Source organism: Chiloscyllium punctatum, chromosome 37, assembly GCF_047496795.1.
Source record: "Chiloscyllium punctatum isolate Juve2018m chromosome 37, sChiPun1.3, whole genome shotgun sequence".
NCBI classification, from domain to species: domain Eukaryota; kingdom Metazoa; phylum Chordata; class Chondrichthyes; order Orectolobiformes; family Hemiscylliidae; genus Chiloscyllium; species Chiloscyllium punctatum.
This window is the reverse complement of record NC_092775.1, coordinates 3,661,291-3,685,471: the sequence shown is the minus strand read 5'-3', so window position 1 is coordinate 3,685,471 and position 24,181 is coordinate 3,661,291. Positions and strand designations below refer to the sequence as shown.

Genomic DNA, 24,181 nt, shown 5'->3' with positions numbered 1-24,181 from the left:
TCACATAAAAGGACATTAGCGAACAGATTGGCAAAAAAATGACAATTGTTTTTCATGGTCACCATTCAGTCCAGTTTTTAATTCCAGAAATTTACAGAAGTTAGAAGTCTGCACCAAACGTGATGGGACTCGAACACTTGACCCAGATCATCTCCCTGGAGTGACGCCATGATATTGGCAGTGGGCGGGGTCAGGCTCCCATGGGGCGGGGCCAGTTACCTTTGAAAGAAAACGCATGCACTGAATGGGCGGGGCCTATCCTGCGAGACGTCAGGTAAAGGGCGGAACAGTTGTTGCCGACGTCAGACGCAGACACTAAGGGGCCGATACGGTCGGGTGACGTCAAAACGTGGGCGGGAACGGTTAGCGGTAACGTCAGACCCACATCCTAAGGGGCGGGGTCTATCCCGATGACGTTAATTACAGTCGGCTGGGGGGCGGAGACCGCCGACGTCAGACGCAAACGATGGGGGGCGGGGTTGCCTCCTCGCCGCCATGTTGTTGAGGCTGAGTGAGGAAACGAGCGGGAGCGGGAGAGCAGCAGGGCGTCCGCTCGCTTAAACCCTCAGGCCCACCCCTAGTTAATCCTTTAGATCCCGTGTCACCGGTAAGGGCATCGCTGACTCGGCTTCCTGCGGCCGTGCGGGGCCGGGAATGAGTTGTGTTGTCTGTCAGTAAATGCCGCTGTTTCTCTCCCTCTCTCTGTAACTCCGAGCTCGGGCCTTTCGGCGGACCGAGCAACGAGGCCTCCCGCGGGAGGGCGCCCGGGTAGGCCTCTCCGCCAGCCCCTTCCCCCCCCCCCCCCCCCCTCCTTCGCCACCTCCCTTCGGTCTCCCTCTGCTCACTGCTGGTTGGATTATTACAGTGAATGGATTTTAGTTGAATTGAGGCTGAATCTTCGGTGGCTTGTGTGAGGGCGATATGGCGCTTTGTGCGGGGGCGGGGGGCGGGAGCGGGACAAAGAGTGTGCATGCGCAGCAAGAGGGACCGTCGAAGGAATCCGGAGTTGGGGAGTGGGGGACGAGTCCTCCCAGAGCCCGGACCCGGGGGGTGGGGGGGAGGAGACGGGGAGAGATGTGGGTCGATTCCTTCTACACCCAGGGTCGAAGTGGGGCCAAGGGGGTAGGATTCTTCCTCGAGCTCGGGCGCACAGCTTTAATCACTCAGTACATACCTCTTGGGCTCAATTGTAATATTTAAAAGCAAGTGGTATTTCTGTCTAAAATCGAAAGGAGGATTTCAGAGTCCACCACATACTGTTTAATCCTGAAGGCAAATTAAAACAATGGCCTTGTTTTTTTTTAAACTGTTCAAGATCCAGATTTTGTCTCAAATATTCTGCAGGTATTTACTGGTTTCATTTTGTGGATACTGCACGTTTTTAAAAGTTGCAAAGGATACTTGCTCTCAAAGTGCAATCTCATGTAATGAATCCCGTCTAATGATCTGCATGTGTTGGTCCATGGCTTGCTGATCAGAATTTTTTTTTGCTAAATGGGTCTGTGTGGAACAAATTGGATTGTTCTTTTAGAATCATAAAGTAAAAAGAATGAAGTTTGAGCAGAAGGAAAATATTCTTGAAATGGTAGGGTGTTTATGCGCATTAACCTTGTTCATGTCAGGTTGGTTGGACCTGTGATCTTTTGATTTTGTTTTAGTATTGATTTGTATACTACTTGCATTTTTAACATTTTATTTTCTTTATTTAGGGCCTTGCTGTAAAATGGATGTCAGCCAGATCTGGTTTGTTTGTGTTGCTTGTTGTAAAACCTTGTTAGATTGTGTAATTTGTCACATCGCTTGTCCCTGAAGCAGTTTTGACCAAGTGCTATTTAGTTGTGTCTAGTGTCTATTCTGATAGTGTTACTCAGTTGCATATTATGTTAAGCACAAATTAAATTTATTTATGAACACATTTGTAACCCTGTTCTTGTGCACATTCAATCTAATTGAGGCATTAGGTTTTGGTACTTGCCATGTTTTCTAACATGTGCTTGGTGCTTTTGTTAACTAAATGTTAATGCATAAAAGCTGTGATGGTTTGGCTTTTAGTTAGTGATATGAATCTAATGCATCATACTATAAATGCTGAAGTACGGTAGTGACTCTTTTTGTAAACATCATCTGAAACCCGTTCAAGTACAACACTCCTGAAAATTAGAACAAAGCTGACAGCATTTGCACTACTACAGACTTTGTTTATTTTGAACTTGGGTGTATGATGTGGAAATATTTTGTGAAGATCATCCATTGTTGCTGGCACAATTGGTTGTGATGTTCACCAAACAGGTATATCCCAGCTTAGAGACTGCAACTAGAGGATGAGCCTCTAATAATTTAGCTTTATTTTGTAGCCATGGTACTTGTGTTCATTTGGGACATTAGTTAATTTTGAATCAACTTTGCCATTTTTCATTTGGTGTTGTTTTTTTAATTGGCGTGGCAAAGTACAGTATCTTCCTTTTAATTCTGAACACTTAATGTTGTCTCCCAACATAAATATGCATAACCTCCAATGCTTATAAATAACAATTGATTAGCTTCTGGTTGGTGCAGACCAACATGATTGGATACTTTAATAAGCTCATTTTTGTCACTAAGTTAACTACCCAAAATCCTAAACTGTATATTCGCTGAAATTTCAAATTGGAGTAATGAGGACTTTTAAACATTTTGTGGAAAAAAATTGAGATGCCACTACTGAAAAATACAGTAAACTTCAGCGATCAAGAGTTTTAGAAATGTTTTAAACTGAAAACATTAAAATTCCCTGATCTTAATTGTAGAAAAGATAAATTTTATACTGTTACATTAGGATCTCTTAAAAAGAGCTTTTGCAACAGTTTATTTACTCTACCAATTTTCTTGTATCTACTTACTAACTCAGCTATGATGCTACTGAATGGTGGAGAAGGCTTGAAGGACCAAACAATTTGCTGTTCCTCCTCCTTAGTCCTTTTGGTTAAAGTTTCAAGGTGCGAATTGACTTCTCTTGCTTCGATTGGATGACCATCAATTCAACAAGTCTGATGTCAAGATTGGCAGGGCAATTTGACTGACTCCTTTCTGAGACTCTGTATTCAACAACCACTGTCCGAACTGCCCACTAAGATTTTGCCACTTGCTGACCTACGTGGTATAGTAGTTACTTGATCAGTTGACATGAACTATCAGTTTAAAACGTCATGACACTTGATCTTTTTTTTCTTATCTTGACTACCCTGAGAATCTTCAGAGTTTTATAAGTTTCAATTTAAAAGGAAGTGTTCAAATCTTGTGTAATTTTATTCCCTCCTACATTCCTTTCTCGTTCTCCCCATCTGTGTCTCATGCACACAGTTAGGTGAATTTGGAAAGTTTTCATACGAGTAGAGATCTGCTGAAATACAGTTGATCAGTCTCTGGAAATAGTATTAGATAAACATCTGAGCAAAAGTTACAGAGAGCAAAGCCATTGTTTAGAGGCGTTAGTTCCAAAGTGGAACTGGCGCAGGTATAATGGGCTGAATGATGCCTTGTGCTGAAATTCCTATGATGACAAGCACCAGGAATTTGGAGACTTTTAGTCTTGCATTGTGTGTTGATCTCTAAGGGCCTTAATGAAGTATGGTATGGAGTCAGGCTGTGTTATATTTTCCTTTTGCAGCTTTAGAAACTATTTTAAATCATAAATTTTAAAGGTGGTAAAACAGCCTAAAGCGCAATCTTTTTATCTAAAGCACAGTTTTGTCTTAAGCATATCAATAGAATTATCATCTTTTCACTAATGTACAACATGCTGAGTAGACCAATCTCAATCAAATTTTTGGTGGTTATGAATCCAGAATTAACTCTTAAATTGAATTCACTGAAATTTGAAAATGGGTGGAGTGTCTAACATGAAATTTGTTGAATGATATTTCTACATTTTACGTTAAATGCTGGTCTTCTGGATTCCAGTGTCAGTTTCAAAATTTAATAAAGTCAACCAACATATTGTGCTTTCGCACTAAGTATTAATTTGCAGGGCAAACAAGTTAGGTACGGTGAGGATGAGCGACATAGTAGGAGACCTAAACACATTTGTCTCCAAAAGAAATGCTATTGGTACAATTCTTTTGTTTATTTTACAACTTTAAGAACTGTTTTAATGGGTTATCATGGACCACCTATTCCATTGGTGGCATTGTGGTTACTAAGGAATTTGTTTTGACGAACACCTTTTATGTCTATGGATAAATTTTAAATCGGCCATTAAAATAAGCTGAATCGAAACAATTACAGAGGAACAGTGATTGTCCGAATATTGGATTATTTGGCAAGATTGCAAGATCCCAATGCTTGGCTCAACTTTAATCTGACATTCAATTGTCCAGAATTCGGTTAACTGAACGAAGTACTCCCCGCCAGTGTCCTTCGGATAATAGGTTCCTCATTTGAGTTTGATTCATATCTCCAGCATCCACAGTTCTTTTAAAATGAATGTTCAGGCAATGGTGTGATTTAATATTAAAGTAAAGTTTTGGCCTCCTTGTGGTTTGAAAGTAAATATAGTTATCAGGAGGAATGTCCATAGTCTTGAGACCTGTTGATTGCACCATTCCATCATACAATTTGTACGATCTTTTGATCTTTCTGCCAATAAATTCTGTACCCATCTGCTTCACTTCGCTTCAATGGGGCAATACTCCAAACACTTGTGATTTCAAATAACCATGTTGACTATAACCTGGTGTGGTGACTTCTGACCTTGTTCACCCCATTCCAACACCAGCACCTCCACATGATTGCAGCAGTGTGGAGGGAGTCTGCTTGCAAGTGATCCCTTTTCAGTTTTGTTTCCCCTTGCTTCTTGAATACATCTGGTTGAAATGCATCTCCATGGTTTTTATAGACATGCCTCAATGGCCACTCTTCACATCAGTGTCAGTAGACTGGTCAGTTGTGGGATCTGCATTTCTATATTAATAATGTTATTTCAGGGGCAGTTGCATGATGTTGCATGCAGGTGAATATATTGTGAAATCTGACTGTGATGAATCTGTTCGCTAAAAGTAATGTTGCAATTTTCTAAGCCTCCACCCACCAAACTATAATTTCTGGTTTGCTGAACCACACAGCAAGGTTCTTATTAAAAGCAGATGTATGTAGTTGTTCTGTTTAGGAGAAAAAAAAAGATGATGAGTTGCTTTTACTTAATAAGTTTTCAAGTTTTACACCAGGAGAAATATCAGTAGCACACATTTAAATTTTAAACTTTGTTAATGTTCTAAATGATAAATTGAATAGAATGATTTGAGATTTGATTAGAATTCTGATGTCAACTGTATTGTTAAACTTTGCCTGTTCAGCCTTTTTTTTTAGGCATTTAATCCTGATCGCATGAATTATTTTGGTCCCAATTCTGCTTTCTAACTTGCTGGCAAGTGGCTCTAAAAGATAGATGAGGTATATGCAGTACGATTTGGACTGAAAGTCCTACTAGTTTTCAAGTTCTGACTGGTAAGGGATACTCTGTGCTTTATTTGTTTTTGATGCAAAGTTTTGGCTTTTAATATTTAAAGTGCATGTTATGTAATCTCCTAAAAAGAGTTATTGCTTTGCAATTTGCTTAAAAATTATTTTTTTTTCCCTATGTTATCACTCCTTGAAAGAAATTATTTTCCCCTATGGATGAAATCTGATCTGATGCCAACAAAAACCTGAAGTGCATCAACCTAATTTAGTCAATGCACCACATTATATCTGCCTTACTTGAATAAGCTTTAGCAGGGATGCAGCAATGCTCAAAAAGTTTCTGATAATGCTTCCAGGGATTAGAGATTTTACTTGTGTAGAAAGAAAACAAAGATTATGACACAGGAGGTAGCCAGTTGGACCATTGTCTCTGTGTTGGTTACAAATGCTAGTCAGTTTAACATAGAACAAAGCCGTGCAGAACAGCCTTTTGGCCCCTGATGTTGCACTGGCCTGTGAACTAATCTAAGTCCGTCCCCCTACACTATTCCACCATCGTCTATGTGCTTATCCAAGGATTGTTTGTGTCCCTAATGTGGCTAAGCTAACTACATTGGCAGGCAGGGCATTCCATGCCCTGACCACACTGAGTAAAGAACCTGCCTCTGACATCTGTCTTAAATCTTTCACCCCTCAATTTGTAGCTGTGTCCTCTCATACAAACTGATGTCACCACCCTAGGCAAAAGACTATCACTGCCTACCCTATCTAATCCTCTGATCATCTTGTATGTCGCTATTAAATCCCCTCTTAGCCGCATTCTTTCCAATGAGAACAGATCAAGTCTCTCAGCCTTTCCTCATAAGACCTTCCCTCCAGACCATGCAGCATCCTAACCTTACCTTCCAGCTTTTGCTTCACAGCCCTATAAGTTGTGACACCTCAAGAGTTTATGTATGGTATGGATATCTACATCTATCATATTTTTGAGCAGAATTCCAGATCCTACCACCCTCTGCATGAGGGTATTTCTCCATTCCCCTTCCTGCTGCTAAGAATTACTAAAACTTAGCTCATGATCAGTGACTTTTCTACTGATGGAAGCAGTTTTTCTCTAGCTTGGCCCTCGCAAAATTATTTACCCCAAAAAACCTCAAGGAGATAACCGAAAAGTAGGGACACTGAAAATATACGGCATAGAGAGAACTGGAGTCCATAGTAGGATGCTTGCTATAATAGCCTAGCTGGCAATGTGAAAGCATATAGATTGGAGAATCTGGGGTTGTTCTTTGAGAACATTTGAAAGAAGTGTTCAAAATCATGAGGGGATCTAGACACTGGAATAGAACTGAAATAATGAAAAATAATCAAAATTAGGGAGGTTATGCTGGGTGTATAAAACACTGAAATAAAAGCAAAATATTGTGGATGCTGGAGATCTGAAATAAAAACAGAAAATGCTGGAGAAAACTGAGCAGGTCTGGCAGAGAAGGAGTTAAAGTTTTGTGCCCTATGACTTCTTTGGAACTAAGGTCCAGTGCTTTGTTTTATTTCTGTGTAAAATGTTAAATAGGCCTCAACTCAAATACTGCATGCAGTTCTAGTAACCACGTTATAGCAAGAAATAAGTTTGCACTAGACAGTGACAGAGGAGATTTACCAGAATGCTGCTTCAGCTCGACAGCCTATGTTGAGGAAATATTGGCAGGCTGGGGTTCTTTTATTTGGAATAGTGAAGATTCAAAAGGGGTCTGATAGTGGAGCATAGATGGAATAAGAAGACACTTTAAGTAGAGGGGTCAGTAACCAGGGAGCATAGATTTCAGATGAGAAGTAAGAGCTAAGGGAGAGTTGAGACTTTTTTACCCTGAGGGTGTTAGAGTCTGGAACTCTGCCTGGAGGAGTAGTTGAGACAAACTCTTTTAACATGTAAACATATTTAGCAATTTATTGCCATTGCCGTAGCCTCTGGGACTACAGGGCAAGAACTGGAAAAAGGGATTAATATTGTCAGATCTTTGAGAATGGATGTGGTGGGCTGAATGGTGTCCTACTCTGCTATAAATATCAGTGAGTCAAATGTGACAACTTTTTTTAATGCAGACAGTGGTTCAGACTATCTACTACCTAAGAGAATAAAGCAGGCAAACTGATATTAAATGACTACTGTGCTGTAGCCATTCTGTTATTATGGGGGCAGTCTTGGTCCCCTTATTTTAGAAGAGATGTCTTTTCTTTGGAAGGTTCTGTAGGATGATGGAAAAATTGTCTTGCGTACAAAGTATTCACTGGAGTTTAGAAGGATACAAGGTGGTCTCACTGAAACATATTGGTTTCTGGAAGGGTAAATACTGATAGAATGTTTCCCTTCATGGGTCTACGACCCCAGAGGACATAGTCTAAGTATTAAGGATGCCAATTTAAGACTGAGATGAGGAGGAATTTCTTCTCTTGAAAGGTTTTTTAGAGTCTTTGGACTCCTTGCCTTGGAGCAGTGAATCCCTACAGTGCAGTTAGGAGCCATTTGTCCTATTGAGTCTACGTTAACCCTCTGAAGAGTATCCCTCCCAGACCTAGCCCACTGCCCTATCCCAATAATCCTGAATTTACATGGCTAACTCCCCTAGCCTGCATTTTCCTGGACCCTATTCAACAGTTTGGCATGGCCAATCCACCAAATTAGCGCATCTTTGTCTTCTGGAAGGAAAGTAGAGTACCTGGCAGAAACCATGCAAACTCCATACACCCACGCTGGAATCAAACCTGAGTCCTTGGTGCTAACTACTATGCCACTGTGCTGCCCAGTATAGTCCTTGCATTAAGTTAAGGCTGAAAGAGATTCTTGAACAGTCAGAAATCCAGGGTCATGGGGAAAGAACACGAAAGTGCATGTGGGGAATGTCAGATCACCATGATCCTATTCAGTGGCTGGGCAGGCTCAAGAGGTCTCCTTCTGTTCTTATGATATAGAATTTCAATGCCAAACAAATGTAGTTAACTCTAACTGATTTTTGAAATTGCACGGTAACTCATTCCTTTGTATCACCACCTTAGCATGTATGGGCAATAATTGTATGCATTGCCCAAAAGAACCACATCCTTTGATCAAAACTAATCTCAGTTGCTGTTCGGTGTAGGTCACATCACTGCTGTGGCAACTTTACCCCTGAAAAGGTCCATTGGATATCAATTGATGCAGCTTTTTGTTCCCTCGCCCAGCTGTCTTTGGTGTCTTTCCATTCCCTCCAATCCTTCTGGTTACTTGTGGAATCCTTCAGCCTTTTTTAATTGAAGTCAGCACAGACTTTGGATTAAGTTTGAGACTATCAGGCTTCTGTATCTGAAGAGCCCTGTTTTTGATTTCGTTTGACCAAAATAATTTAACTTTGTCATCCTCACTACCTGCCTTCTCACCTAGGGATGTGTTTAGTTTGGAAAACTTGGTCAATATGGACGACTCCAGACTAAAGCGTCCAGTTCTATGCTGTCTGATTCCATGTCTCTAACTGATTAAAGCTCACTTTTCAAGTGCAATGCATTTTCTTGTATGAGATATAAGCAGCTTTAGAGGTGATCTTGGACTGTGTGTTTAATGATGGTATTGAAATCTTCCATCATGAGGATGATTTTGAATATACAGCAAAGAAAATCAATTTTTCCTCCTACACAAAGGGTATGAAAATGTGAACTAAATTTGAACTGTTACATTTCAAGTTGATGTTTGTTTTCAGGACTGATTCTGATTGTTTCTTTTTGTTAGGTAGTGTTGTTTGCTTTCTTGATATTGGAATGGTCTTCATATCTGTTTCGGATCTGAAAAGGACAGATCATCTGTTTTCTGGTGGGATGTGCGTACTTAATATTTTCAAGGTCATTGTGGCATTCCTAAGCAATAGGTTGATTTTTACAGTATTCTGTTCAGTAGCTTGTACTGAGAAACGTTCAGAATCTGTATGAGACTTAAGTTTTAAATATGTAGATTCACTTTTCAAATTGTGAAGCTTCTGGATTGTTTGTGTGAATTTGGTTTGTTAATTGTGGCTTTCAAAGGATTTGGCTTTCTGCTGTATGTACCATATTACAATAGTGACTGCTACAATTTATTGCCTGTGAAGTGATTTGAGGCTTCTGGTGGTCTCAAGCACAGTGTTAAATAACTCTCTAAATGATTGAAAGTGGTGGTGTCTGTCTGTTTTGGAATGAAATGCATTTTTATGTTTATTATATTTTTATAAGGAATTGATAAAGGTGGAGTGAAAATTTGCAGCAAATGGGTGCTAGCAATTGTTTATATTGCTTTGTTGTGGAACAAATAATGCATCAGTTGTCTTGAATAATGGAATTGATCTAAAATGAGTCAACCTTTTGATTGAAGCTAATGATTTGGCAGGTCAGTTTTATTTTTTTAGGTCAAGTAGTATTTGCAGCAGAATTTTATTTGAGCTTGGAATTTATAAACTTTGATCACTTTGGTTTTGTTTTGGAATGATGTATCAAACAGTACAAGCTGATGTAATGAACTAAAGTTTTGTGGCATTTATGGAGTTTAATTCTGCTTAATATGCTGGTGGTAAAATTGCAAGATCCTGCTTTCTTTGAACAGTGGTGGTGCAGTCTCTGCAGTTTTGAGAAAATGAACAAGTTGTGGTGGTATTCTTATCATTTCAGATAAGTGTATTTGAGAACTCAAACTATTTAGTACGGCAGATCTCCTGGATTATAATATGTTAATTTTGTGGTAATTCTGCAAAGGTATGCTTAATTGTTCAAGCTATTGAATTTTTAACAAGGGTTTTTTAAAGATTTTTGAATGTGTATTCATTGAAGAAGGTGTCTTTAACTGAATCCAATTTAAAATTGTGTAAAGCTTATTTAAGTCTACAGTTAAGTGTTCTTTTCGAGTTGCTTACGTGAAGATTTAGTTTGTCTCTACAATTTGTTGCTGGTGCACGTCTTCAGAATTTTTAATGATCAGTTTCTGGTTGGAAAATCTTGCTTCACAATAAATGATGATGCTGTTAGAATTTGATTGTGGTTTAGAACTTTTCAAAGTGGTTATTTTGTCTCATGTCATTCTGGGAAAAGTTCCTATTCTGTTTTCTCGTTTTGTTTGTGTTGAATTTGTGTTGTATAGCAAGGTATTTTGGAACAGAATGGTGATTTACAGAGTTTAAATATGTAAATGTTTGTATTTTTCTTAATCCTTCCTCTAAGTATAATTGTGCACTTTGTTGTGAATTGAGCGAATTGCCAGTATTTTTGTTCACTGCTTTCATAACTGGCACTGCAATTCAGCTGAGTAAAAGCTATGGATGAGTCCTCGACTTGCATGCTTCTGGTTTTGTTTGTGGCAGAGGGATGGTAAATACCAGTGAACTGGTGTTCTGATTAATTTGTGTTTTGTTACCATAATGGTCTGTTTGACATTTAGCTGGGCTACATCACTTGCTTTTCCTGTTTCTTAGGCAATGATTCTGTTGCCTATCCTGAACAAAGGAGACTTGATGGACCACATTGATTTTGCTGATTGCTATGTATGTGTATTGGCATTTGTTGAGTGACACACTTGAATTTTCACCTTACTTCCTTGTGGCCTTGCTGTGCTCAACTTGATGGGACAGTCAGTCTTTCTCAAATGTTTCTGTAAACAGTTGGTGTAAATCTCCCTGTGTGAGGTGGAGTTACATTTTTGTTGATGTTTATTAGCCACCCTGTGCCAGAATTGAAGTACTGGTGTCAGCCATAACATGATGGGTACCACTTTTGTCTGAGTCAAGATTAGTTATTGCTGTTTGTGGGATCTTGCTGTGTGAGTTGGCTGTTCTGTTTCCTGCATTTACACCAGTAATTGATTATGCTTATAATTTTTGCAATCTGCTCTAATGCACACTGGGATGTTCACTATAATTGCATTTTGGTTTCCACAGCCTTCACACGAAGCAATATTTGGTATGCCTGTTGGCTCAGTTTTGCTAAATCCAGAGACAATCTGGAATGATGAGTTGAAATGAGAACTGAAAGAAAAAAATCAGACAAAATATAAATGCTGGAATGTTCAGCAGGTTTAGTATCGCCTTTATTACACTTGTTTTTAATGGGGTGGAAATCTTAAGCTGGTTAAATGGCCAGATCTGCACTTGAGCAAGAAGCATTAATTTTGTTTCATTGAATGTAAATAACCACATTAAAGTGCAACAGCTACAAATTTGGAGCAAATGCATGTGCTCTATGACAGGCCTACTAATGGATTGGCCAGTCTGGCTGTGCTGACTGATGTAGTGGATGTTTGCATAAGGAGGAGTATTTTGTGTAGTTGGATTTGGTTCACAAGGAAATGTATTGTCATTCTGGTTAGTACAATGATGGTAGAGCCCTACAGGGTAAATTGCATTGATGTGACTGACTTTAATAAGCAGTTGCCTTGATTTGTCCTTGTAATGTGTACATGTCCTCCAAGGTTTTGCACCTTGTACCTGTTTTCTGGATACAGCCATGGTTGGAAAGTCAAATCTGTAGTAGAATCTCTAGGTGCTTCACACAATTGAGGGTGCATGGATGATTTTTTTCTTTTTTTATACATTGCTGAAATTCTTGATAGTTGTAGTAACCTAAGGAAACCTGGCTGCACTTACTGTACTATTACAATAAAAAAATCAGCAAGAATTTACAATTTTGTGTAGTATGCTGGAGCAAAATTAACTTCGTCCTTATACAGTTATTAACGACTTAATCTAGTAGTTTTTTGAGAAATGTCTTTTAACCACAAAAATTGGTATTCCGTGTTTAATAAGTGACAAAAGAATGGCATAAAATCATTATTTTATGGGGTTATAATGCTTCCCCTTTAGAACATCCAGTACTTAATATCTTGTTGATTCCATAGTGTTATTTCTTCAGTAATTAACAATTATTTATATGTGAAGAAAATGTCACCATTTTCTTTACCGACATAGGTTGGTCTTTTGAGGTGTTCACACTGTTCTTGTTTTCTAACTTTTTTTCATTTATAGAACTTGGGTGATAAAAATCAAATTGGGTATACAGGTTAAAATTCAGACTTTTAATTTTCTCAGCTTCCACTGCTTTGTAAAAATTTAATTGAAGTTATCTTTTCAAGGTGGCAGAATTGATGCTAAATTGGCAGGTTCCCTTCTGCCTCCAGGATGACTGATGAAGGAAGTGGAATTGCCATGCCAGTCCTCTTGGTTAAATGGAAGTTACTTTGTGTACAGGATAGAAGCTTTATTCAGGGTTTGGTAGTGTCACATCTGTTCGGAATTCCTTTTCAAAGAAACTTCAATGATCCCTGTTTTAATCACTGAAGGGCATACGTGGAAAGAAGCCAGTCAGTTTATCATTTCAGTTTCTGCTGCACTTTGGGACTATTTCCAATACAGTTCCCACACACTTTTTTGAAAACGCACACACAACTATTACTGACTTAGCTTCAAAATCACTTTAATAATGCATTCGTGTTCTAACAACATTGAGCATGAAAAGCATTTATCTAAGTATCATGAATTTTTTAAGACCAATGTTCTCTATTTTAGGCTTATTTGTTTAATGTACGGAGTTATGACAGTAGAACAAACTAGATGGGACTCGATAATGTTAGGAAAATAGTTTTGTATCATTAAAATAGGGGAGGTAGTTAAAAATCTTCATACATCTTACTGTAGTTTTGGATTACATTGAAGTTCTAGGCATATGGCACTGTTACTGCAAATCTGAAACAAACTCAAAGTGCTGGAAAAACACAGCAGGTCTGGCAGCATCTGTGGAGAGAAGTTGAATTCATGTTTCCAATTCATTATGAACAAGTCATACTGGACTCAGTGTTAACTTGGTTTCCCTCACTATTGTGAAGTAAAATTTCACTTGCTAGGTTGCATTGAATATTTTTCCACAGCCATTGAGGATGTGTAGGAGCCTGGACCAATGAAATTTTTGAATCTCTTGCTCGGGCTCGTTAACTCTACCACATGCTGCCACTGACAGAGAGCCTTGTGTGCGCCTCTAGAATGATCTTTAAGAGCATGTCACTGGATCTTGTACAAATTTTAGTTAACATTAGTCAGGATGTGAGTGTAGGGGCAAAGGTAAGATGGAATCTAAGGTCTATTGTCTGATTCTTGTTCTCTTACTGAGTCACACGTTAAATGACTTGCCATCAACTTCATGATTGTTTGTCTATCTCAATCTTATTTTAAATAGCGATTGTCCATTTTGTTTCTTTATATTTACTGGTTAAAGAAAAGGGGAGTCCAAAAAGTGCTCTGGAAAGAACATCTACCCACATAATCACATTATATTTAGCAAAAGTTTAAATTTTCTAATTGAGTATGTTATTTCTGATGGTATGGATTCTCACTGAAACACAGTTTTTCACAATCTCTATTCCTCACTGCAAATCCCTAAACACATTTTCGACCTGAAGCAACACTAGCTATTGGTAATAATATTACCAGTCAGCCAAGAGCTTTGTAACAGACATTTTTTTTCCAAAGTACTCTGAGTTCAGATGATGACTGTAATTCAAGTTTCACAGCTACAGCTATTGCTTTAATGAGATTGTTGTTTTATGTTATCAGTCCTAAACCTAATCCTTTTATCAAAGTCACCCCAGTTAACTGTTCATTCCCTATTATGGTCTTTTGTATTCGGGGCAATTTTTACACATTGGGTAAATGCTTTTGAGCAATTAGCTTCTTGTGGAATAATTAAGCATAATACAGGAATTCTCAAGTCAATTTTAATGCATGACTTCTAAACTATTTACATCATGAAGCTAAATTACCTTTTACCACAATATTTTTCATGAACCATGTTACTCTAAAAATTGACAAACCTAATGATATACCTGAACATTTACATTGTAAATCAAATGATTGTTAATAGCATACAATTTCTCCCAACCCTGGCCAGTGAATTTCAGAAATTTTGGAGTCTGATTGCAAGCGTAATTTTTTTTTTGTTTTTAAGGTACATTTATACTGGTGAAGACTTGTAGTTTAAAATTCTCTTAGCTTGTTAAACTGTGGAGTATTTGTGGAAGTTTCTTTTGGTATGGTAACAAATTGCAAATAGATTGCTTGTATTAGATACTGGTCAATAATGGTCATACATTGTAGAAAGCCTGAACTTTTCTTTGGTAGAATGCATCATCCCTCCCCTCGTTGCTGTGGACAATGTCACAAGTCTTCTAATTTACAATCTTCATGAACATAATATAGTTATACAACAGTTATTATATCCAAAGTTATCTGTCATCTACCAAATTCAAATGCCAAACCTCATTGCTTCAAATTAGGAAGTGTGTATTGTTCCACATTGTTGTAGCTCAGCGTGAAATAGCTGAACCATACAGACCAGTGAAGTCCCAGAATTAATCCCTATTCTTCAGAGCTTTTCTTAGTGAGTGCAACAGAAGGGTGCCACTCTTGGGATAGTAAGCAGCAGTTCTTGTAATAGCAAGAACTTGGCTGTTGTCCATTAATCTCTGGAGGTTGTGTGCATTTGGCCATGGTGGGTTTGTGTTTGGCTGTGTCAGCAAGGTTTGCTAACTTTTCTGACCTCTCTGGTCTAGAATTATGCTAGTATGGCTACTTGAGTAAGAAAAAGGAAGGTCCCAGGCATCCATGGAGTTGTACTGCATTGAAGATTGAACTTCGGAAAAATCTTTTCACAAGTTTCCATGAAAAGAATCCAGGAAATTCTCTTTTGCTGAATAGCCTCCTATTTCCTGTGTTGCTTTCCCCCTCAGTTGGCTATGGAGACTTGATTATTGCCTTGAATTCATAGTCTCCCTTTATTTAGCTAGGGGAGATTTGATGGTTAATGTTGCATAACATGGAAAGTTGAGGAATTCTGAAATGTTCGGCTTGAACTGATTCCACAAGATGTGGTCTTACGTGGTGACATTCATGTACACGCCAACAGGCTGATTGCTTTGCGTATTGCAGACATTGATTTGTCATCCCGTTTATTCTTTCTGCAGTCTGTAAAGTTGGTTTAAATTGGTTGACAACAGGATTGGCTGGTGTCCTCAGCTGCTTAAGGGAAACGCCACTGTTTTGGTTACAGGTAAGATTCTCTTCTGTACAGGTTGTTTTAGATATAGAACTTTAAAATTTATGCAGGCTCCAACTTAGTTGCTTTAAAATTTTGAGCGGAAACATTGAGATTTACAATTTTAATTGGTATTTAGTAAAAGGGCATTTACCTTGAGGTTTGGTAGATTAACATGATTTAAATATGTCAGACTCCAATTTATTGGCTATTTTGTTTGAAGATTTTTTAAAAATTCAGACACATGGCTCTGTTTTCAGCTGTAAATTCTGTCTACAGTGCTCTTTATTGGCATTGAATTTTAATGTTTGACCTGCAATTTGCAGAATTGGCTATTAGCATGGAATGAGCACAGAAACAAACCCAGAAGAGTTGTGTATCAACTAAACTTGAGTTTGCTTACTGTAGTAGTCTGACTGTTGCAAATTCTGGTATGCTTTACAAGCCGAGATAGATTTGAAATCTGAATTGTAGTTTACTTGTTTTTGCATTCACATTCAATATTGTAAATTGCAATGTATCTGTAAGAAGGTTTGACATTCAAAGAAACATATGCCAGAAATGTCAGATTTGATTTGCATGCTAAAAGCACTGGCTAGACCGCATCATCTCTCCACTCTGCTTATTGAACAATCAGTACTGGACAAGCATAGCTTCACTCCACTTAATAGTACTGATTTTCTGAACACTTGTCTTTGGACAGCACTATAAAACCCTTCCCATGCAGCTGTCCAAGACTGAACTAGACCATTCCTCTCCCCATCTGACTGCCTGCCTGCTTCCACAACCTGCATCAGATATCAGCTGGAAACCCCATTTGTGCCTTTGTTACCTCTAGACATGACTGTTGCTCCAAGACATTCTCCCCAACTGTAAATCTTGGCTTACCCAAACCATGTTCACCCATGACCCCTGTGCTTGCTGACTTATGTTGAATCAGGGTCTGGCAATAACTCAATTTTAAAAATTCTTCACCATGTCAAATTACTTTGATACCACCTCCTCCTACATGTAATTAATCCATCACTCACTGACTCCTCTAATTCAGGTTTCTTACTGTCCCATCTTTGGTAGCTGACTGTTCAGCTTCTAGATTCTGTAGTCTGCATGTTCCTTCCTGAGCAAAGCCTCTTTCATTTCTCACTCTTTAAAATCTAGTAATTGACCAACCAAGCTTTTGGTTATCTGTCCTAATGTCTCCTTATGTGGCTTAGTGTTGTATTTTCTTTGGTAAAGCTCATATTGGTCCGTTATTATTTTGTAATAAATGCAATTTGTAGTGGTAAAAGGATGTATCTTACTGTTGTGGTTTCTTAATTGCTGAGCAATTAGTATTATGCAAGTTGGACTTATTTATGCAATGTTGATTTAAAATCCTGTCTTAAAACTGGTACAATATCTGCAAGAAGTTGGTTTTCCTGTGATGGCTTATATTGTATGCTAAGTACATTTTACATTTCTGGTTAGGCTGGTTTTGTTCTAACAAGTCTGACGTAGTTCGTGCCTTTCTCGTCTGCAGGTGGTTGTTATTGATTGTGCTCAGCATGGCCGTGGTCATCCGCTTGCAGGGTCTCCCCATTGTGGCGGGGACCATGGATATCCGCCACTTCTTCTCTGGATTAACCATTCCTGATGGTGGTGTGCATATTGTAGGTGGTGAACTTGGTGAGGCTTTCATCGTTTTCTCCACAGATGAAGATGCACGGCTTGGTATGATGCGTGGTGGGGGTACAATTAAAGGATCCAAAGTATCACTCCTACTCAGTAGTAAAACTGAAATGCAAAATATGATTGAGCTGAGTCGTAGGCGTTTTGAAACTGGTAATGTGGATATGCCACCAGTCGGCTCAAGTAGACCAGGTCCAACTAGTAATACTAGTATTACTGCAAGGGGTAATTTACCTACAACTATGCCTAACTTAAACACTCCCACTATGGTCACCACAACCTCCTCATTACATGAGAGCGTAGGGAATAAAAATGTGCCCACCTTTTCTGCTGCTAGCATGGGAAGTACACCCTCGAGCCTCAATCCCACTTTTAGCAGCCCTGGGTTTACCATGGGTTCAACTATAGCCAGCACTATGCCACCACTGAATACAATAAACTCTGTACCACCTTTACCACCACTTCCTCCTTTACCTACAATGCCATCACTGCCACCTATGCCTTCAATTCCTCCAATTGGTATCCTGCCACCAGTGCCTCCCCTTCCTCCTATAGCTCCTCTTGCTCCAATTCCTCCCATGCCACCTATACCTCCAATACCAAGCTTACCACCCATGCCCATCAATGCAGGTAGTACTCTTCCTCTAGGGAGCTCTGGGCCCAGTGGAATGAATGGTTCTGGGTCTACATTAGGCATCAGTAATAGTGTAAGTTCCATGTACATGGGTCCTCTAGGTTCATTAAATCCATTGCACCCCATGAATTCCCATAGTTCAATTAACAAAGGGCCACCACCAATTAAATCTGATGATGTGTATGCCCATATCTATGGGATGCCATACACTGCAATGGAATCAGATGTAAGGGAATTTTTTCATGGACTCCGAATTGAAGCAGTGCACATGATGAAAGATCATCCAGGTCGCAATAGCAGAGATGCAATGGTGAAGTTTTATAGTTCCTCGGACACATTTGAGGCTCTGAAGCGACATGGAAAAATGATGATGGGCCAGAGATTTGCTAATGTATTCCCTGCAACAGAGAGGCAGTGGCTCAGTACTACTGTTGGCTTTAGTACACCCAAAAGCATGGGCCCACCACCTTCCATTGGGCATTATGGACAGAGCCTACCTCCATTTCATACATCTCGGTCTGAATCTCCAAGCAAACGTGAACGATCACGATCGCGCTCCCCTCATGATAAGGAGTTCTGTGTTTATTTGAAAGGCTTGCCATATGAGGCTGAAAATAAGCACATCATGGAATTCTTCAATAAACTGGAACTCATAGAGGATAGCATCTACATAGTATATGGACCAAGTGGAAGAGCAACAGGTGAAGGCTTTGTAGAATTTAAAACTCACACTGATTACCAAGCAGCTTTGTGTCGCCACAAACAGTACATGGGCAGTCGCTTCATCCAGGTTCATCCAATTACTAAAAAAGCGATGTTGGAGAAGCTAGAAAATATTCAGAAGCGAGCACACAACTTTGTGCAAAATGAGCAGAAGAGAGAAGTAACAGTGAAAACTGAGGAAGTGTCTAGTTCACCAAAAATTTGTGGTCATATATGGAATATCCCTTATAATGTAACCAAAAGCGATGTGTTCCAGTTTTTGGAAGGTATTGGACTAGCAGAAAATGGTGTCCAGATTCTTGTTGACTCTAATGGCCAAGGGCTTGGGCAGGCCCTTGTGCAGTTTCTAAATGAAGAGGAGGCACAGAAGGCTGAGCGACTGCATCGCAAGAAGTTAAATGGACGTAATGCATTTCTTCAACTGATTACTCTTGAACAAAAGCAAGAAATGGAAACAAATCCACCATTTCAAACCAAGAGCCAGAAGAATCCAAACCAAGGGAGCCTTGACCCTCCTTTCCTCGCCTGTGTTGGAGGTGACAGCATTTTCTCACCAAGTGTCAGTTCAAGCAGTCTTAATGGCCCTGTACCACCATTCAACCCTGTTAGTAGCTTTAGTGGATCGACTAACATGTTTGGACCAGGGCCGAGTCCTGGATCAGGGGTCAGTGTTAGTATCGGTGATGGCCCAACAGGAGGGCCTGTATTTGGAAGCAGCAGTGTCACTAGTTTTCCAGGAGCAGGTGTTGAGCCAAGGGTTGCAAGTGGTCCTTTAACTACCAAAAGCCCAACAGTGGTTAAAGTGCAAAATTTGCCCTTCAAAGTATCTGTGGATGAAATTTTGGATTTCTTTTATGGCTATCGTGTGATTCCCGACTCTGTGTGCTTGCAATTCAACGAGCAAGGCATGCCTACAGGTGAAGCAATGGTTGCTTTTGAATCCTGCAATGAAGCAATGTCAGCTGTCGTTGACCTGAGTGATAGACCAATGGGATCCAGGAAAGTGAAACTTGTCTTGGGATAACTCCAAATTTTAAATTAAGGTTGTGGCTTTGTGTAGGCTTCCCATAAGCTTAGTTATTTAACATGGAGGTTATCTGAATTTCTGGCCTGAAACTTGCAAGTGTTTGCAACTGACTCTTTGACCCCCCCATTATTTGGAATCTGATGAAAATATTTAGATGTCCAGTGGAAATTGTAAATGCGCCACTGATAGTGTAGACCTAGCAGAAATGGATGTTTTGTGTAGATCCATGAAACTGTTAGCTTCCTCATACTTAGGCAACCAGTCTATGCACAGATGCATATTAGATGCTAATGTAGCCATGATTCTTTGTTCAATGCAATCATTTTAAGTTTTGGCACCCTGAATGTTAAGTGGATAGAAGCTCTGTCTTTGGCAACTTTGGCAGATAATTAACCTTGCAAGTTAAAACTGAAAGCTAAACCTAGGTTGGACATTGATGTAAATTATAGTATTTTGTGCACTTGGGTTTCATTGTCAGCTGCCATTAGACACAGTGAAAATAGTAGGAACTAGGGTACAAGTAAGTTGAAAACTCAGTTCTTAATGTGCATGTTGACCCTTTGTTCTGGGCATGGTATTTTTTTTTCAAAACTTTTGAGTTTGAGAGTAGCCATTCTCTCCAATCTCTGTATATAACACAGCATATTGCAGGTTAAGTTGTTTCACTCCGTGTTCAATTTGAACTTGTGCTATTGTGTGACCCAAGGCTTGATATCATACTGTTCATGGAGCTCATTTGTGTGCTAGTTATCTATTTGTTCTGCTAGTACCCACACTGTTCACATTAATGCTGCAAGGGTGGTGAAATCAGTTCGGAGGAACTTTTTTCTTTTTTTTAACCACTACAGGCTGCCAGTTTCTTGCTGTAGAATTTGGCTAATGCAAGACTTTTAACGCTGATGCACTTAGTATAATTTCTGCATTATACTTTTCTAAAATTTTGTTACTTGCTGGTTTGTAAAGGTGTACAAAAGATCCTTGTAAACCCATTCAAAGATCGAATGAATTCTTGTAACAGTGTTTTTTTTTTAATTGCAAGCTGCAACTGTATTCCTTTCTGGCACTGGGAAATGCTCATTTGTATTCATGCCAGCATGCAGTGCTAGTAGAGATTTAGAGTAACTAGCATTTTGAAATGTATTTGTAAGCAAATGTATGCTGGATAGAGAGTGCCCTGTTTTGGGAAATATTGTACAGCCTTGTTAATGACCCAAGCCTCAATCCTACTGTATCATATCCGTAAGTTTTTTGTAAAAGATACAAAATGAATCAGTAAAAGTGTGATGCTGTTTTTTTTAACTAAAAAGACAATGCGTATTGCTTATTTGAATTTTTGATGTGTTTTTGCAATGATGTTGAGGAGATCTGAAACGTATGCAACACTACATTGTATAGTGAGAAAGGACTTTTATTGGTTCACTGAGCATCTGTAACTGCTCCCAGTGCATCTTGGGATATTCCATCTCTGACTTTCAGTTTTGGGTTTTCAATCCCACAATGTACTGTACCAGTAGAATTTAATGTTTGAGGCAGTAGAGCGGGATTTGGAACAGATTGGTCTTAATTCACGAGCACCGATTCAGCTCCCACACAAAATGGGTCTCAAAAGTAGCCAATATTGTAATGAAATTGACGGTAATATTGAGTGGCAATGTGACTCTCCATTCTTGCTGATTGACCCATGAACCAAATTCAAGTCAAAACTAGATTGAAGTCTGCTCAGTGAGCTAATGTGAGAAGTCCCCATAAACTACTTGTAAGTAGTATTGTAAGAACTGCATTGTTCTTTGTGTGACCTGGATTTCTGCTGTTGCAACATTAAGCATCTTTGTACTGGTACAGTTGCATTTGAAGATCGCCTTTGTAATTTGCAGACTGATAAATTTTGCATTTACATCTATTTGGTGAGATCAGTAGGAAAAATGTTGAACTGAACCATGATGTAAAAGAACACGTTGTACATACGCCGTTAACTTCAGTTTTTTGTCAATAAAATGCATTCCGTGATGAATAAAGGAAACAGCTCTTGTAGGTTTAGATATAAAATCTTGTATTGCTTTTAAAAGAGAAATGGCCAGACAAATGGCAAATTTGGTGGCTTTCTTTTGTTTTTCCAATGCTTGTGCAACATAAACAACATTTTAGTATATCTGAATCTGATGGCTTGTTGGTAACAAAGTTGTCCAATACGGACTTAAATGGATGAGAGGACCACAGTTACCTGTCTGATTTTCCTCATTGATAATCTATATTTGCAATTTACCTCATTTCAGAAGAAAATTTATATGCAACAGTATTTTCAATGAGCAGCTGCAACAGTGAAATTCCATATTAAAAATCCTTCTACTTTAGTTCTTCAAGGAATTGAGAATCACATCACAGTTGGGGATCAAAGTGAAATTCTCTAAATATAAAATTTCCCTCTTTACAAGGTCCCTTTGGCAGCATCTCATTCCCCCACCCCCTGTCAAACAAGAACCATTATAATGTTTGCTGCATCATAAAACAGAACAAAGCCCATTTTGCTTTTTCCCACTTCCTGCAAAAAGAGGTAGTGATTCAAAAGAAAAGCTCTGATTGTTGGGTTAGATTTGACTTTAACTATTAGAGACATTTCCTCCAGTTAGTTTTTTTTTAAGAATGATTACTTCCTGTTCTCAAGAGAATGAGATTTTTGTCTGGCTTATCTTTGTGGTATATTCTCAATTTATTTTCAATCTTCAGAAAAGTTGTGAATACTTGGAACTAGTGTTTTGTTCTGTTGCTCTTGCACGACCCTTAAACTGCATACATAAAATGGCAAGTGTAACTCATTGTCTGACTTGTCCAAATTGCTTGTGTCTAATTTACTTTGCCAACTCATTGCCATTTTGACATTGCTTTAAGGACACTGGTGTGTTAAAGCTCAACATTATGCTGATCACATTGCATATACAGTTTGGAATATGCGGTCTTTTCCAAAGAATCAGTGAACCTTCTGTGCACAAAGTACAGTTTGGCTTCATTGTTAACATTCATTTGTCGGTGGTGCTATGCATTTATATTTGTGGAACATATAGGTACAACTTCAAAAAAATGCATTGCTTGCATAGTGGTAAGTGTAGTGCTTTGCAGCTAATGTTATGATGTTCATAATCTGCAGAACAGGCATCAATTTTGAATACAACTGCATTTTTCTGTATTTTTCATCTTGTGTTCATTCAATTTAACTGTTAACTTTGGCACAGAAAGGCATCTCTGTTCAGAAACTGGGATGATTTTGTAAAACTGGTTATTTTCCAAATGATCCTGCATTGGCTCTAATGATTTTCTTAATATTCTCAAATGTCCATAGTTGGAATGTCATGAAATAAAGGCTCATGGTATTTGAATTTTTGGTTGTGTTGCGCAAATGGTTTAAATCACAGTTGGGTGCTTTAGCTAACATTATTTGAGAGGGGTGACCTTGCAAAGCCATTTCTTTATTTGGGCAGAGGAAACTCACCACTTACATTTTGGGCCATCTGATTATTGACTTATGCTTTTGACCCACCTTTGCAAATACTTCTATTCAGTGGTGGTGCAAAACAATACATTTTTGATTGAAAGTCAGGTGTCTGCAGAAATGTACCAAGTTAATGTACAGACTGAAATATTTGTGTGAAGAAAGCTGCTGAGGAGTGGATGTATTTGCATGATGCTCCTTTTCAATCACATGACACATAGTTGATGCCATCATGGTTGAGATCTTTGATTTTTACCTGGCTACAATCTGCAGATTCTGCTGCCTCCATTTGATGATTAAGTGCAGAGATCAAACTTGTAAAGTCACTGCCGTGATAACAACTTTGGAAAAGGTAGGTTGATGCCTGTTTGGAAAGGAACAAAGTGGTTGAATAAGTCCACTGGTGGATTAATTTACGTTTTGGTGTGCAGATATCTTCTGATTTGTTCTCTGTTGTGACACTTGCAAGGTTGCATTTTATTTGCACAGCTTTAGTTGCAGTTGAGTCTTATAGAAATCATTACAACTGAATGGCTTGTTAGGCTGCATGGAAGGACATTAAAAATCAGCTGTTGTGAAATTTTGTCGGCTAGACAGTCTGAGTTGTAGACTCCCTGTATCCTGAAGAACAATTTGGACACTATTGTCTGGAAACACGTGACCATATCATGTGCCATTTTACACTCACTGGTCTTATTGAATTCAGTTATATAACTTAAGTGTGATACACAAGTGACCAAAATTACACGCTATGTACCTCTTTAGAGTCTAATTTCAGAGGGACATTAATAGGGTTTGGGCTAATTTCCCATTTCTTGATCAAAATATGATATTGGGGAAATGGTCATCATGCCTGTTTGTTTCAGGCTGATGTCAACATTTCAACCTCTGCTTCAAGTATCTTTCTTGGTGTTGCCTCTGCCAAATTTGCCTTGTCAGATCATATGTTTATAATTATCATACTAAGAATTCAAACACTCAGAAGAACTGGTTTGAGGCTTACCTTAAATTCCTCGGATGCTGCCTGAACTGCTGTGCTCTTCCAGCACCACTAATCCAAAATCTGGTATCCAGCATCTGCAGTCATTGTTTTTACTTTAAATTATGTTTACTTCAGACAGAAGGAAGAGCTCATGACACA

At 38.9% G+C, this 24,181-nt stretch overlaps 2 protein-coding genes across 3 annotated transcripts in view; both read left to right on the top strand.

Annotated features, from left to right (window-relative positions):
• Positions 1 to 458: 458 nt before the first annotated feature.
• Positions 459 to 24,181, top strand: part of LOC140462810 (copine-1-like) — a 99,266-nt gene continuing 75,543 nt past the window's right edge. Inside the window, exon 1 of the mRNA XM_072556134.1 lies at positions 459 to 607. The gene's annotated coding sequence lies outside the window, so the exon portion shown is untranslated. The remainder of the gene's footprint in view (positions 608 to 24,181) is intronic.
• rbm12 (RNA binding motif protein 12) lies at positions 475 to 22,927 on the top strand. Of its 2 annotated transcripts, none has more exons than XM_072556131.1 (3): positions 475 to 607; positions 15,434 to 15,519; positions 17,024 to 22,927. In XM_072556131.1, the coding sequence occupies exon 3, from the start codon at positions 17,049 to 17,051 to the stop codon at positions 19,551 to 19,553; it is 2,505 nt and encodes an 834-aa protein (XP_072412232.1). In that variant the 5' UTR covers positions 475 to 607; positions 15,434 to 15,519; positions 17,024 to 17,048; the 3' UTR covers positions 19,554 to 22,927. The 2 variants fall into 2 exon arrangements, with proteins under 2 accessions (XP_072412232.1, XP_072412233.1); XM_072556132.1 differs by lacking the exon at positions 475 to 607 and adding an exon at positions 1,325 to 1,344.